General features: G+C 41.6%; 3 protein-coding genes across 12 annotated transcripts in view; 2 read left to right on the plus strand and 1 right to left on the minus strand.

Annotated features, from left to right (window-relative positions):
* The window catches only part of kcnn4 (potassium intermediate/small conductance calcium-activated channel, subfamily N, member 4), a 17,968-nt gene extending 12,010 nt beyond the window's left edge, over positions 1 to 5,958 (plus strand). For 3 of the 4 annotated variants that reach the window (XM_035624891.2, XM_035624864.2, XM_035624900.2), the window contains 5 exons: positions 241 to 351; positions 2,690 to 2,811; positions 3,728 to 3,797; positions 4,288 to 4,454; positions 4,607 to 5,958. In XM_035624891.2, coding sequence (XP_035480784.2) covers positions 241 to 351; positions 2,690 to 2,811; positions 3,728 to 3,797; positions 4,288 to 4,454; positions 4,607 to 4,610 — 474 coding nt within the window. In that variant the 3' untranslated portion in view covers positions 4,611 to 5,958. The remainder of the gene's footprint in view (positions 1 to 240; positions 352 to 2,689; positions 2,812 to 3,727; positions 3,798 to 4,287; positions 4,455 to 4,606) is intronic. The other variant, XM_035624881.2, reaches the window with a different exon arrangement.
* si:dkey-79d12.4 (zinc finger protein 574) overlaps positions 1 to 9,127 on the minus strand; it is a 13,591-nt gene extending 4,464 nt beyond the window's left edge. For 2 of the 5 annotated variants that reach the window (XR_007030792.1, XR_007030791.1), the window contains exons 1-3: positions 8,806 to 9,112; positions 7,913 to 7,992; positions 4,336 to 4,444 (exon numbers count right to left, since the gene is read on the minus strand). Coding sequence is in view for 3 of the 5 variants with exons in the window: in XM_035625002.2 (XP_035480895.2) it covers positions 6,057 to 7,547 (1,491 nt within the window). In the remaining 2 variants the exon portion in view is untranslated. Of the gene's footprint in view, positions 1 to 4,335; positions 4,445 to 5,476; positions 7,993 to 8,581; positions 8,777 to 8,805 lie in introns of those variants that run through there. The other 3 variants (XM_035625002.2, XM_047332186.1, XM_035625013.2) reach the window with 3 other exon arrangements.
* On the plus strand, positions 9,099 to 16,100 carry smg9 (SMG9 nonsense mediated mRNA decay factor). Of its 3 annotated transcripts, XR_007030783.1 has the most exons (14): positions 9,099 to 9,835; positions 9,931 to 10,005; positions 10,395 to 10,629; positions 10,792 to 10,889; positions 11,008 to 11,120; positions 11,664 to 11,775; positions 11,989 to 12,084; positions 12,270 to 12,355; positions 13,358 to 13,464; positions 13,567 to 13,674; positions 13,793 to 13,918; positions 14,010 to 14,154; positions 14,803 to 15,200; positions 15,457 to 16,100. XR_007030783.1 is itself a non-coding variant. In XM_035624911.2 (13 exons), the coding sequence occupies exons 1-13, from the start codon at positions 9,689 to 9,691 to the stop codon at positions 14,879 to 14,881; spliced, it is 1,527 nt and encodes a 508-aa protein (XP_035480804.1). In that variant the 5' UTR covers positions 9,099 to 9,688; the 3' UTR covers positions 14,882 to 15,407. The 3 variants fall into 3 exon arrangements, 2 of the variants coding, with proteins under 2 accessions (XP_035480804.1, XP_035480814.1); XM_035624911.2 differs by lacking the exon at positions 15,457 to 16,100 and having other exon boundaries at positions 14,803 to 15,407; XM_035624921.2 differs by lacking the exon at positions 15,457 to 16,100 and having other exon boundaries at positions 12,279 to 12,355; positions 14,803 to 15,407.
* The last annotated feature ends 34 nt before the right edge of the window (positions 16,101 to 16,134 follow it).

Raw genomic sequence — 16,134 nt, forward strand, 5'->3', positions numbered from 1 at the left:
TGAAGATCAACATTCAGTTTTCTGAATAAGAGCTTTTCTTTCCCTTGAGGGGAATCTTGTGGGCAAAAGATGCAAGAGCCACTGTTGAGGATTCAAACAAAATCAGACCTTAAAATCAGCCTGTTAAAGGAGCAGCCCTGCACAGTCGTTGGGAATTTGTTGAGGCAGATGGTAAATATATCAGTAACCATGCCAACAGCTCTCTCTCTCTCTCTCTCTCTCTCTGTGTGTTGGGTTTAGGGTGTAGCCTGCACTGCGATGCTGGTGGCAGTCGTTACAAAGAAGCTGGTGCTAAACAAAGGAGAGAAACATGTGCACTTCTTCATGTTGGACATCCAGATCTCGAAAAGGGTAAGAGCAATGCAGCAAAAGTGTATTTACAATGTTTATGAAGTTCACATTCTGAAACAGAGGAATATGAGGAACAACATACCTGCTCACCAAGTAAGGTGATGATTATTCTGTTTAAAAGTTTAGCAATTGCTTATGTCCAGGCATATGATGTTTGGATTTGCACATCATCTCTCATCTTTGCTTTGGACTCCAGACGTTCTAAATCACTCATACTTTTTTTGCATATTTCGACCCAAGTACTACAACAAAGTGTGTACACTTCACATGTTGTAATGATTTTTTAATGTGAAAAATTCATGGAAATCATCTTGCAGATACTTGAAACTTGAGTAACCCTAATAATCCCAGTGTAACATCAGCGCTGACTGTTTGAATGAGTCACATGAACCATTGGTCCGACCATAAACTCTTCAGGAAAATGTTTACTGATGTTACAAATAAAGTGAGAAGCAGAGTCGTTTTCTCATAGACTTCTGTAGAAACTGACTGCAACCAGTGGAGTCGCCCTCTGCTGGTCATCGAAGAGAATACAATATACAATATATCCATATCTCAATAGAATGAGGTAAACAGGCAGTTTTTGTCCTGTAGCTCAGAGGGTTAGATACACGGTAAGTCTGAGTCCACAGAAGAATTGCGTGGTAATTCAGCTGCTAGTGCATAACAATTCGAAAAGTCTGTATTGCATTGTCGGACAACTTTGTTATACACTGGAAAAGAATGGGTAGTTATGCAAAACGTGCTACAGTATTTGTATTTAATGGGACAAAATCAAAACATGTACAATTCTGGTCATTTAGCATGAAGCCACCAGTAGAGGTTTTAATTATTTAACGATCAACAGATCAACATGTCAACATAGGTTGGATAATTGACTCCATATGTGGTGTCATTTCACCAAATAAACCCCAATGACTTAAAATCAATTTTAATTAATTAAAATGTCCCGTATAATATGTATAACACCACGAGTGTGATTTTAATCATATCAATTGCACTTTCCCCATATAACAATTTTGTAAACAGTTGACTACCCTCATACCTCTTAAAGGTTACTACAGTGCAGCAGGACAAATACGACGGAAGACAAAGTGGAGATGACGGACACGTCACTACTTTCCATGTTGCATTTTGTTTAAATAAGAGAAACCAGAGGACGTGATAGTGTGGGAAAAGAGGAGGGAGATGAGATCTGCCAACCTCTTTATAGCCTTTTCAAGGCGTCAAACAGAGGAAATAATCTTATCTCTGTCAGGAAAGAAACTCGTGTCAGTTCAGGACGGTGCGACGATCGACAGGAAACTGGTTGAGCTTACGTGTGCGCGAGTGCGTGTGTGTGGAAGCGGCACACAAGAGGAGCGACTCTGTAGCCTTGAACAGGACTCAAGTGTTTGGTTCTTGATGGTAAGAAGGAGGTGTCTTATAAACAAAGTGTTAAAAGAAAACATTGTCATGAAGCCAGAAATGTGTTTTAGGAATATATATATATATATATGTATGTATATATATATAGTATATACGGTATATACAAATGTGTAAAGATTGATAAGGGTTTCTTCAACCCTTGTTTCTCAGCATGATTTGTATGCAGTGCTGCAGCTTCTCACCAACATGTAAAGTAGTGTACGGTAGGCTAACTGCTTTGGAGGATACAACCATTTCCTCTCTCCCAGTGGCTGCATCCTGTCACCAGGTGCATCTTTACGCGTTGCTTGTGGTTGTTTTGGTCTGAGCGTGTGTTTGTGTGCGTGTGCGTGCATCCTTCGGAGCTATCTGGTGCGGCCCAGATTTACACTGATGGGAACAAGGGAAGACATCTGGATGCAGACACTGACAGTCTCTATTAATAACCCCCACAACAGGGCCAGAGTGACATCATCACGGGGCACTTACAGTGATTTGGGCAGGAAGACAAACAGACACGAATAGAATCAAAGAGAAAAGTGCAAACAGGGGATACTGGAGAAATCCTGCAATGTCTAAACCTCACTTTTACTCTGCGTGCCCTGTTCCTTTTGTATTTGAGCCTCTCTGTGAAAATAAGACCTGCATAGTCCTGCTTTATCTAAAATCAGCATCATAGAGCAAAAGAACTGAACAGGAAACACTGTCTGGATTTAATTAGTATGCCTGAATGACTCATGATTTTATTTCCAGTCCTGAAATTATTGCTACAAACCGGATTGTGTTGAAAAAATAAGATAAGAGCTTACTGTTTTTCAGTCGTGCCTGTCCGTTTGATTTACTTCATCTCGATGGTCTTATCACCTCGTTCCTGCTCCTGGAACTCTACTCATTTGATCAGGTAATGTGGATGTTTCTGTCTCATTAACAGATCCGCCACGCTGCGGCTAATGTGTTAAGGGAATGCTGGCTGTTGCATCGCACCAACCTGACAAAGGGCAACCGCGGGGAGCACAGAAGACACCAGAGATGCCTTCTGGAAGCCATCAGAGTGTGAGTTACTGTATCGCAGAATGACAACTTCAAGCAGGATGTGTGTGTGTGTTGATGTCTGGGCGACAGATTAAAGTGGTTGGTGGTGTGTACGCCTTACTCACGATATTTTACGGGTCATTAACTGACTATCAACAGGATTTAATAGCTAATTTAAATTAGTAATTAGATTTGTGTGCCTCTTTTATGTGGACAGGGCATTTGTGAACAAGTTTCAATCCTTTGATTCTAGACAGTTTGTTGTTGTCCAGTTCCTAGACATGCTGGCCAAATCAATAAAACTTATTTTTTTGAATACACTACAACTTGAGAGTAAAACACAATATATTGTCAATCCTCTGGGGCCTTATTTGTGTAGTGTCTTTTAGTCATGGGCTCCAAGCTCCTTCGTCATGAACAAGTGAATTGCATGAGACAGGAAGTCCAGAGGTGTGTGGTCATTATCCTGACAGCGGGATGATGTGTGTGTAAGCCTGGGTGGAGGGGTTGCACTTCCTGCATTACACCAGGCAGTTCCACTACAAATAGAAAAATACTATGGCCAGTACAAGCAGGGGGCATCTCCTAAATTTGGGATTAAGAATGTTACATCAGAATGCTTGATTTCAATATTAGGTTCCATATTTTTGGTTTACGCCACCCTGAATTTAACCCCTTTTCAACTTTATATGACATAAAACTACCAATTTGACAAACAGCATGACTCCTGCATGTTGAGGAGGGAAATAACATGTTGAATATTCCTCCAGAAACCGGGATTCCTCTATTTTGCTGTTCTGTTTGCCCGAATATATGACAGACATGGTTTTACAACAGCACATGCAATAAGTTGGTTACCTCAGTGTAACATTGATGATTATGTGAAATAGTTCCACATGACTGAGATCTATCCAACATAATTTTTTTCTCCGCACAGGTTTCGGCATTTACGCTTCAAACAAAGACAATTGAGAGACTATGTAAGTGAGATGGTCGACCTCCCCAAGGTGAGCGATAGCTGTAACTGGAATATTTTGCACATTTCACCGGAAATGTTTCTCTCCTAAAAACACTCACTTCTTACACAGACCATTACGCAGTCTGCTGCTTATCCCTAGGTGTTCAGACACATTACATGCTTGTTAAAAAAATCTCCATAAAATGTCGGAGAAGTTTTCCATGTGGAATAACCCTGAGTTACAAGGACATTGCCCAGCAAGGGGCAGTTTCGTGTGTAATTAGTGCATTTTAAAATGCATTTTCTTGATTGATCTATGTGGAAAACGAGTCTGGGTTTTTTCCAGTCTTCATGTGCAGCGTAAAAACCATAAAAGTAAACCATTCCACGGTCACTTTTTAATCAGTTGACTGCTGTGAATTTAAAGTTTGTTGCTGCTGGATTCTTCTTTGAAATGTATTTATATATATGTATATATATATACATATATATAAATAAAACAGATCTTTGCATTTGCATTGTGTGGCTGATTTGGACAGATGCAGATGATCATGTGTGACCTGAGTGCCAACTGGAACAATTCCTACCGGGAGCTGGAGCAGCGGATCCTCTCCATGGAGCAGAAGCTGGATGAACTGAGTCGCTGCTTCCAGCAGACCTCCGAGCTGCTGTCTCAGGTCCTACGTCACCACAACCCTGAGATCAGGTAAACAACACTTAGGTGCTGGTGATGCTGTGCAGATCTGCTAACAACATGCTGCAGGATGTGGTAGAGTCTATGCTGTGCGGAATCAGGACATGCCTGCTCAGGAAAATAACTTCTCTTTTGCGTTTGCTTTTTTTTTGTTTGTTTTGCAGGTAGCATGGCTCCATGTGTTTGTTAAGAACGGCGACAGTTAACTGCCTCCAGTGTTTTCATTTACAATATCCATGAAAATGAGGAGGCAAATCCTCTCCACCCACAGCTGCTCCAGACTCTTAACATGCTGAACCACTTGGAGGACTGGCATACCTACTAAAGATCTCATCTTCTGGCCCTGTGCTGATCACAGCTGAAAAATTGTACAGATGAAATAAGCCTCCTATTCACCGTGGGAGAAGAATCGCTGTGCATTTTGAGAAATCGACTGCGATTTCTGAAGTTTGCCTTTGAGACAGTGAAAGAACTGATTTAATAAGGACTGTGGTAATCCAGGCCTCCAGGATTGCTTTCTTAACTGCTATGTGTAAGGTTTCATTGATGGACTCCATCCCTGCCTTATTCCTGTGGAATGAGATATATTTTTACGTTCTAATTTTATTTTGCAATATGTTAGCCTCATGGGTTTTATGCAAGCCTCTTGCAAAGCAGACAGTTTTAAGGTTAGCAGGCTGATTGTTTGTTTGCAAAAACAGGCTTATTGAATATAATACAATCTCTAACAATTCCTCATTGTTCTACTTTCCTTCAACCCACCACGATAATTGTGAAGGACATGATTTGTTCTAATGCTCCACCAACAGAAGGAACTACACCTCAGGTCAAGTGCAACATTTATTCGAAATTGGAAAGTCTGTGGGATGTCGACTGAAACTCATAATGTCCACATTAAGGGCTGTGATCACATCCATCATCAGTTTACACCTGCTTTCAGAAGAATCTAACTTGTGTGTAAATCACCTTGTAAGCTAAACCTTTAGCAATGCAACAGCTCCACCAAGTGGACATAAATTAAGCAAACCGTGATATTGAGGACAGTTTTTTATTAAACTCATAAATATTATACGTATAATAATCATAAAAAAGTGTTGATACTATTTTTTAACCTCAATACCAATGTCTCAGAGGAACATGTGTGTGAAAAATAGAGCAATTGAGGACTAAGAAAAAGAAAAAACCCATACAAACCTCACTGTTAAAATGCACTTTGTGAGAAAAATTAGCAAAACTGGACTAACTCTTCCTCTGGAAGATAAACTGGAGTTGTAATGCAAACTTAATCAAAATACTGAAAAAAGGTTCCTTGTGGGTTAATTTGTACTCCAGTGAGTTGTCATCGGAACTTATGAGGGACTTATTCTAACCGTTTACTATGTATCATTTGCACATGGTGAAAACAACCATCCAGAACATGCTTATGATTAAGAGTCATTCAGAACTAATGTGTCTGTGATTTTGCTTTGATTTTGTCACTTGGTAAAACACAAAATAAACAAAATGTTGACAAACACATGACTTGAGAAAGATCCCTTTTGATTCAATGCACAAAGTTGGAGAAAGGTACCTAAAAACTAATAATAAATTATCCACGTGTTGATTGATGCTTTGTCAGTTCGAGCGCTTCTTCAATTGTTTAGTTTTTGTCCAGTTTTGAAGTTGGTGCCATATGAAAGCAGAGGGCCTTAAAAACAGTTGACCACAGTCACATGTGAAGGGCATCCTGCACTTTCTTTTAACTTTACGTCTCCTTGTACGTCCACAGTGAGGGGACTTTTTCTGTGACTTGGTCTTCATGTGCTCAGCTAAGAGTCTCGCTCCTATGAAAGTCTCCCCGCAGCTGACGCAGATATAGCTTATGGCCTCGGCATGCTGAACACAATGTCTTAACAGGTGCAGCCGGTGCTTAAAAGCTCGGCCACACTGGCACCGGTGGGAGCGGTGGCCTCGGTGGAGGTAGCGGTGGCTGATGATGAAGGAGGGCTGCCGCAAAATGGCACCGCACTGCCTGCAGGTGTAAGGGACCTTGGCACGCCAGCCTGTGTTCATACGTTTCGTCAAAGCCACATCTTGGCTATCGTTCTCAAACATGGCGATAACGGTGGGCAGTGGTGGGCAGACGGTGTCAGGGGCCGCGGTGGCAGGAGTTGTGTCAGTCGCACCAGGGGTAACAAATAAAGGTGCAGAAAGACGGCTTGGAGGATGGTGGCTCAGCTCACTTTGGGCACCGTCTTTCCCCAGTCCGACAGGTGCCGCAGCAGACGCAATGCACAACGGGGCAGGAAGTCTGCCCGGGCCGAAGGAGTAGGTCGAGAGAGAGGCAGGAGTAGATTTCACAACATGGAGCTTTCCATTAGTGACCTGGTTGACTACATGTGGACTGCGGCAGTCGGCTGACCGGTCATCTGTGCCACTTACACACGGTGAAGCATTCTGATCGGTCAACGCTGATGGATTGGTGATAATACATATTTTGGTGCTGACCACTGACGCGTGCTCTCTGGTGACATGATTTAGCAGAGTTTTATCAGAAGTAAAAAAGGATTTGCATATGTTGCACGCTTTAGGCATTGTCTCTGAGCAAAAGAGGACCAGTGGTGATTTGCTTCCCTTGGGACACTGGTGGTGATGGTACGAGCTCTCGTTGGAGAAAACCTGGCCACAGACATCACAGGAATACAAAGGCATGTAGTGCTCACTGAGAGCATTCTCAGTTAGAAAGAGCTTCTTGCACAGTGAACACTGATATTTTACTCTTACACCACTACAGTGCAGCAAATGGAGCTTCATTGACCTAAAGGGCCCTCTACCACACGCACCACATATTGCACTATTACCACTAGGAGGGGGTGCCACAGTTTCTTTAGAGTGCAGATTATATGAAGTTTCACTGGAACAATCAGTTGAACTTGAGTTTGAGCCACCATCGGATTCCGGATCATCCGGAGACAAGTTTGTAAGTTTGGAGATTGTTCTATCGTCATCATCGGACTCAGAGCTTAATGAATCCTCTTCCTTACCACAGCCACTTCCCATTACAATGTCTTTATCATCTTCGCCCACTATGTACTCTACACTGTTTCTGGCCGTCTCGGGTTTCATCTCAATTCTTTGACGATGCCTCAACTCTGACACTGAGAAACGTGGTACTGAATTTGTGCTTTGTTGAACAGTCACCTCATCAGAAGAGATTTTCGGACCGGCAGAATCAGAGAGGGAGCTTCTTTAAATGGCGCCGAGTCACTGCAATGTATCTCTGCATGCTTGTTGAATTCCCACACGTGAATGAAAGAATGCTAGTGATGGCACTTTTTGCAGAGGGACGGCAAGTCTGCATTATCCAGATGTGTGGCAAGTGATGTCCGGTGTCACAAAAAATTATCTTGCAGATGTGGAAGTTGGCTTTGAGTTTTTTGAGCTACGGAATGTTTTGCCACATTCCCAACATTTGGCCTCTGTGTGTGCACCTGGCTGCCTTTTTGTAGACATTAACCATTCTTCATCGCTGCTCGAGTCTTCGGGCATAAGGAGTTGGTCAAGACGATCTCTGCAATTCAAAGCAAAATGGACAGAATATCCGGGAATTAATTGCATGTTTCATACAAAGCAGAAGCATTACATCGGATTTAAGATTTAATCTTAGACATTTGTCTAAAACTATTGTAATTATAAATCTCATTAAGCCCTAGAATTGAAACCACAAAATTATTTCACATCAATTCATAATTGCTAATTCATTCGGGTCAATAAGCAACCAAAATTCCAGATATTTTTGTGTGAAATATCTCTCCAACTGTTAATCTGGTTACCATCACATTTATTAGAGACATCCATGCGCCCCCAGAATCAATTCTATACACTTTGGAAATCCCGTCTTTTCACGCACTGCCGTTATCAGGTCAAAGTTTAAATTTGTCCAGATGTGTCCAACTTTCACACGTTTCGGTGATATGTTCTGTTCAGTGCTACTTAGTAACGGTTAGCATGCTAACACGCTAACCTAAGTGAATCTGCTTAAAAATAGCATGTTAGCATTTAGCTCAAAGCCGCACGCAGTGCAGCGTCACAGAGATGCTAGCGCGGCTTCGGGTCTGGTTGTCACTGCGGTTGTTTTTAGTCCCATTACGTTGTTATACCATTTGAATTCACTTGTCTTTGAGTTCCAGCTGCAGTTGCAGCTCTGGCGTGGTTTACTTTTTGTCTTCACGTGACCGAACGTTCAGCCTCGTTTGACAGCAGAAACGCGTTAACACTGTGATCTCTGTTCCCCACTTTTTAAACTATGAATGCGACAGCCCGTCGTCTGTGTTTACGAATTAGAATTTGAAGACTGTTTCGTCAGCGGAGCTTGACCACTTACCTCTGTCCACAGGTAACGCAACAACGCACCGCTTTAGAACCTTGAAACAACCTGACTCCTCCAAACGTGGTGGTGACGGTTCGTCCAACTAATTCACTGTACGTTGCTAAAAAAAGAAGGAAATACAGCTAAGTGCTAATGTTTACATATATTTAGTGGCCTTGGTTTTCGCAGAAAATATATGTACCTCAAGCACACCCAGCTGCGCTGCTGACAATATTAAAGTTATGATTTACTACATTAAAACAAGAGACACCTTTACTTTTATTCATTTACGAACACCGTCACAACGTCGGTGACACCGACAGGAATAGCTGCCTAACATCCGGTTTTAACCGGAAGAGACGCCTACATCTCCCAAACGAGGTTTACAATAAACACTGGAATTGTGCCTTTTTTAAGAAGTACAATATCACGGGATTTAATTGTCATTAACATATTTTTCAAAATATGCAGCTTAAAATGGACCAGGGTGGGATGTGGAACTATATCGTTACGATGTTTCATACCGGCTTCATTTACCCGATGAACGAGATGCGTTGAATTGGCAACAAAGAGCATTTCAGGCGGGTGGAGTTTCATCAAGCTCTGTTATTCTGGCCAACCGCTCGAACGTCGTAGTGGTGACGGACAACGTCGAGTTTACAAACAAGCGCACTAACGGAAATGTTTAACTAACGACGTTCTTTAGGTCTTTACGGTTGGTTTACCACGATGTTGCCACTAAGACTTCGTTAAATATCAAGGAAAGGACTCTCAGCTGAGAGCAGATCTCTTCTTTCAGTGAAAGTAGACTTACCTATAGGACGCGCCTCTGCTTGGACTCGGATTCCAGCGTTTGCTAGGTCTCTGTTGACATCAGTTGTGCTGTTAATCAGGCAACATGTCAGAGTCCGGCCACAGTCAGCCCGGGATGTATGGGCAGGGACGCAGGAGGAGGCGACGCCGGGGGGACAGAGACGTTGGACCCCCGGGGCAAAATCTGTCTGGTCCCAGCCGGGATCGAGAATACCAACCGAGGGAACGAAGGGTAATGCAAACACTTGCTCTTGCCAGTGCAGTGTTGGTTGTTTTGACTGCTGGTGGTGTACCCGAGTAGTAAGTCGCTTTCACGTGTCTGTTCAGGATGGGAGCGAGGATCCACCAGGTCCACTCATTCAGAAGACCCCCATCATACTTGCAAAGCCCCCTGGGGAGAGGGTATGTTTGATGATATCAGATTCCAAGCTCTTGCCATGCTTCTTTGTTGAACATGCTATTTGAACATTTAGATCTGTCGAAGTAGTGCTTTGTTTGCAACATTGTCTCAAAGTAAGCATATGCACGAGTGTGACTGCAGGATACGAAATCAAACGTTATAATATTGAAATTGACAGCAAAGTGTGGCTGCTGTTACACTTTTTTATTTGTTAGATGCAAAATGACACACTTGCATATAATCCTTCACAGAATATGAGGCTACATCCATAATGCCATAACAAATGAGCCATAATTGATCGTTGAGGCGATCATTAAATCATGTGCGGTTTGTATCTGTTAAAACAAATATGATCTATTGACTTGTGCTGTTGAATGAATCTTTTTTTAAGGCCAAGCCATCGCTGAATGCACCTGTCACTGGAGCTCCAGTCCTGGAGAAGCCCATCATGCTTATGAAAGCCAGGGATGATGGAGCGAAGACGGGGACCCCTCCAGAGTCGACAGCTCAGCCTTCTGGCTCCGGGCCCTCCAAGATAGAGAGAGAAGGGCAGCGACCTACGCAGCCCGTGTACCAGATCCAAAACCGAGGAATGGGTGCTTCTGCATCTAGCAGTGCTGTAGACCGTGAGTGATTGTTGATTTCAAAAAAGGACAAATTAAAATTTTAATTTAAGAGTTGAATGATTCTTACAAATACTCTACTTGGATGTGCACATCAAGGCCAAATTGTGTGTGTGCAAAGAAAAGAAATGTAAATCTTGATTTTTGTTTTTACATGACTTTCAGCTATGGTTGGCCAGTCTAAACTCCTCCCTCCAGAGAAGATGAAACATAGCATCAAGCTAGTGGATGATCAGATGAACTGGTGTGATAGTGCCATGGAGGTTAGTAAATGTTTGATGAATTTAGTTGATTGTGGACCCATAATGTTTGAATAAACTTTTCAATATACTTTACTGTTTTTACTCAGAGGAAGTTCCCTTTTGTTGTGATGTGTTGCAGTATCTGAGGGACCAGACAGATATGTTGGTGGTGGGAGTCATTGGCCTTCAGGGAACGGGGAAATCTACAGTCATGTCACTGTTATCTGCCAATACCCCCGAAGAAGATCAGAGGTAATGTTGTCAACAACACCAAGAAAAGCTCAAGCAGGTCAACTGCTCAGTAATGTGTGAAAGGTGTAGTGATTTCATTTAATTGTAAAATGTAATCATAAAACTGCCCATGAACTACTACGTAACAGTGTAAAATAGGATAAAGTGTATAAAAGATAGAAATTCCACTTTTAAAAGATTCTGATGAGGATGAAACTTTCCCATAATGACAGAAAATGCATTATTGTATGTAAAGTCAATTTAAGTCAGTTAAGACTAAACCTTGAAGGATTAAAATGTAAATTTAAATGGTTTTTTTTTTAAATTTAAAAAAATCTGCCTGTAAAAGTTACTGTTGGATTTATTTTGCTGATTTGTCTAAACCTAAAGCAATCGTTTCAATAGTGACAACACCAGTAGAATCAATAATCTCAATCTCAAGAAGTTAAATGCTTCGATCAGGGCATAGTCCACAGAGAAGTAGAAGACTACTTAGACTAATTAGTGGTGCAGGACAGACTGTTTCCTCTTTTTTTGAGTGAACAAGCATATTTGTTTGCACAGGAGTTATGTATTCAGAGCCCAGACTCAAGAAATCAAGGAAAGAGGAGGGAACCAGAGCACAGGGATCGATTTCTTCATCACACAGGAAAGAGTCATCTTCTTGGATACACAGGTAATAATCAAATATTGTGGATACAGAGTCTGTTTCTCTTTCTTTTTCCTGCAGTGTTCTCAATTTGCTGTCCTAACGTGAGTGATGAACTAAGTAACTTGAAAATGTCACCTTGGAATAGATAGAAGTTACAGTGAGACAGTGTTAAAATGAAGTAATTTTGTTGGTGATTGATGAGCACTGAAGCCTTAGATGCCTTGTTTGTTTCTCCAGCCGATGCTCAGCCCGTCTATTCTGGACCACCTCATCAACAATGACCGGAAGTTGCCTCCAGAGTACAATCTCCCACACACATACGTTGAGATGCAGGTCAGTGGCCAGCCTGCAGAGGGCAGTTAATGAAATCACAAAGTTTTTATGTGACCTCTGGTGCATAACCTCCAGGGAACAATTTGCACCTTTTGTCCTCTAGTACACAGTTTGATGATCATTTTAATTCTGTACACACACAATCTCATATAACCACATTAGAACTCTCCATAATCTGTTATCAGTCTCTTCAGATTGCTGCCTTCCTGTTTACTGTGTGCCATGTGATCATTGTGGTTCAAGACTGGTTTACTGACTTAAGCCTCTACAGGTAGGTACTTGTTTATTTGCAATGGATCTGTGTAATACTACCAACCCAGCTTCACAGTACAAAATGAGAGGGTAGCTTTCAGTATGGCTCTGATAATAACTGGCAAGTTCTCTCCTCCCACAGGAATGTTGAGTATTTAATCTTGTATCTTGAGAGGATATTTGTCTTCTTCTTTCTCATGAGCTCAATAATGTTATGCATTCCGTTGGTCTTGTAAACAACAAATACAGTCAAACCCAGACCTGTACCTTGACTCCCTGCCGAGAATAGGGACACAATGGAAGAAATCCCATATTCTCGCAGTAACAGCCACAAGATCCCCCTGAGGGAACCGGTCCTCCTCCAAATCCACAAAGCTCATGTAGACTGGATGGGAAAACACACATGACCCCTCAAGTAGCCTTGCATGGGTAAAGAGTTGGTCTACTGCTTCGTGGCTTGAACGGAATCCACATTGTTCCTCGTGAATTCAAGGTGTGATGCCCTGATGTTTCAAACACACACCCTCTGACCCACAATGCGCCCCTCCCAGCTGAAAACCCTGAATAAAAAAAACAACAACTATATGTTTAAGTGGGAATAAAGCAAGAGGCTGCCAGAAAAACACTCCGGTCCACTTGCTGATCAAAACATCACTGTGTACTTTAAGGACAATTAACATAGTGTATATACCTTGAGTTTAGATAGGCTTACAAAATATCTAACATCTAGTGTATGTGTAGATATTCAAATGCCCTACTGCCATTTATGTTGTGTTGTTATTATTGGACCAGGCCTGTCCACAGCTGCCATGTGCACCAGTTTCACTTCCTGTTTCTTACACTAAAGAAGGGGATTTTGATTGCATGTTGCACGTAGTCTTGCAAGTATGTACTCTCCTCTATCACATGTCTTGTACAGTGATTGTCACACTGAAATCATCAACAATGCAACTCTTGCAGCGGTTGCTTCTTTTCAGATGTTGGTACCAATTCAGGATGTTAAATGTTATGTTTTTGATAGGTTTCTTCAGACTGCTGAGATGCTGAAGCCTTCCACTCCGTCAGCAAGCCATGACAGCGCTGGCTCTTCAGGCAATGATGATGGCGCAGAGTACTATCCTCATATAGGTGAGTTAGTTACACAGAAAAACAAACACAGTCTTGCACACCAGCCAGGTTTAATGATTATAAACTGAAAGTCCATCTTCTTTAAATGTCTTGTTCACCTAGTGTTTCTCCAGAACAAGGCTAAGCGAGATGATTTCTGCCCAAGGAATCTGAAGAACATGCATATGGTGGTGGATAAATTAATGGCCCACTCCCATCTCAAATACAAAGGTGCAAAACTATACAAATATTCTCCTCCTATATTTTATTCATTCTGTTCACACTGGTTGCTTTTATTGTCAAATTCACAATTTTCCACACACACACTCACTTAATATTCAATCTTTAGGAACGTTGTCCATGCTGGACTGCAATATCTTCCCTGGCCTGGGACCGGACTATCTGTCACCTGAAGTCAACATGTTCCTACTTCCTGTGCAGGAGAGTGATGGGGAGGATAATCTGACTAAAGCAGGTTACAGAGAATTTATCTTCACAAAAGGCAAAACTACGTTCTCCTCCTGTGTGTTGTGTGAGCTGTGAATTAATCATGCTGCCATGTTTAGGGCCAGGAACGTACCCGCTCTTCTCCCTGCTCCCGGGATACAAAGGACACGCCTCTTTCTCCACTATGGTTTCAAAACTTCGCAGCCAAATACTGACCATGCCCCGCTGTCAGTTGTCACACACCATCCTCACTGAGAAGAACTGGTAAGCATTTCATTCTTCTTTGCACTCCTTCCATTTATACCAATATTAATTTCATTCATCTACCACTAACCAACAGCGTAGTGCTTTTGAGCACAACACAGAACAATCAAACATGACAGTAAAAATGTAATAACAGTGTGCATGTGTCAGTTCTGTCCCCTCACTTTTATAGTCTCAGGATTATTTTCTCCAAGCAAATGTCTCAGAATATTGCTCACTTTATATTAATATGATAATGTAATATTGTATAATTTATACAATAATGTGCATACACTATTCAGAGCTGGCATCCACCTCCTGAGTGTGTGTTTATTTTTTTTTATAAAAATCATTCAAAACCAGACAAATAAAAATCTAAATATAACCCCAAAAAAGCTTTTTTTTTTATGTAAGAAATTATTCACAGATTAATGCACAAGCTTGTCAAGGGAAAGCGGTTTTAGTTTAAATCTGGGTACTGAGGGTGTTATCCTGATCTTGGTTAAGGCTTTCCAGGGTCTTTACAGTGACTCACCCCTTATTTTTAGGATCCACAAGTGTGTTGAATCATGAGCAACTGGACTTGGTTGTAGCTTCTTGAAATCCTTTCCCCTCATGTACTTTTGGCCTAATAATGAATATGACCCCTGTTTTGTTTTGTTATCACAGGTTTCACTATGCAGCTCGTATCTGGGATGGGGTGAAAAAGTCCTCGGCGCTGTCAGAATACAGCCGCCTGCTCAGCTAACACCCTGCTGCCACATGCAACAGTGTCGCAAACTCTTACTGTATATCCAGTTATCAGGTCACATAAAGAGAAATGTGGTCCTGAAGTGGGGACCCGTCGTTTGCACCCTACAGGAGGGACGATTGAAACTGGAAGCGCGTCACCAGCGTCGAAGAATCGGGGCACAATGCAGAATGACACCACCTTCTGTAGACCATGGAGGGCATTAAAACCTGCAGACTCTTGGTGCACTGAAAGTTAGAAAGTTGCCCGTCACTGCCCTCAGGAAATGTCATGTTCAACAGACACCGCACACCCTGTACAGGAGTGTTCGATAAGGGTAAATATCAATTGTCTGTCCATGTCTAGCAACGTGTGTAATCATTTTTTTTTGCCAGCCATTGGTTGCAATATTGTAACTGCAGCGTTGATGTACTGAAGGTGCACACTTTTTCTGAGATGAATATTTTGCCCTAAAAATGCATTTAAAACATCTCTAAAAGGAGTAATAGTCATTTTCCTCATAAATAAAAGGAACTCCAGAGAAGAGATTGTTTGTGTGATTCTTTAACTGCATGGTGCTTTTCATTGTACAGGTGTGTTGCACTCTTCTGGACTGTGTTAATCTCCACATACATCCTTTCACAAGACAGATTTAGTACAGAGTAAGTCACTTTTCATTTCTCCAAAAAGATCCCACAAACCCTCCTTACTTTGAACTTACAACAGTTTAACCACGATCTTCTAATTTGTAATGGCACAAATTTAACTTTGTTGTTGGTGCACATGGAACAAAGCCAACATGAACAAGCCACAGAGGAAACTCAACATGCAGTGATAAATTATGAGTTAATCTATGTTAAGACATAAGAAATATGTCAACACTGAGGTAACACTCACACGAGCAGATGAATGCTCTGTCAAGACTGAGCATTTAAGTGGATTATTGGATTATGTGTGATTAGTCAGGAATATATTGATATCTTCTCATATATATTCACAGTTGTTGCTCCAAAGATCTAATGAAGATGTTTTGGAGAACGTTTGGCCAACAACAATTTCAAGACTGCCAATTGGAACCCTTATCTTTGTGTGGGGGGCATCCAGATGGCTGGGATTTAATGTTTAAAACTATGATGGAAAAACTGAGTAAAAGTCTTATTTTGTATTTCATTGGTCCTGCCACAAGTCTTGCATAAATACATACATACATACATGCATGTAGAGTATACATACATACATATGTATTTATCCATGTACAGTGAGGTCTGAAA

This window comes from Scophthalmus maximus, chromosome 1 (assembly GCF_022379125.1).
Source record: "Scophthalmus maximus strain ysfricsl-2021 chromosome 1, ASM2237912v1, whole genome shotgun sequence".
In the NCBI taxonomy this organism is placed as follows: domain Eukaryota; kingdom Metazoa; phylum Chordata; class Actinopteri; order Pleuronectiformes; family Scophthalmidae; genus Scophthalmus; species Scophthalmus maximus.

Excerpts from the sequence above, each read along its gene's own strand:
- smg9 (XM_035624911.2), top strand. The coding sequence starts at position 9,689 with ATGTCAGAGTCCGGCCACAGTCAGCCCGGGATGTATGGGCAGGGACGC. Across the intron at positions 10,890-11,007 it reads GGTGTGATAGTGCCATGGAG|TATCTGAGGGACCAGACAGA; the intron begins GTTAGTAAATGT and ends GATGTGTTGCAG. Across the intron at positions 13,675-13,792 it reads CTCCCATCTCAAATACAAAG|GAACGTTGTCCATGCTGGAC; the intron begins GTGCAAAACTAT and ends TTCAATCTTTAG.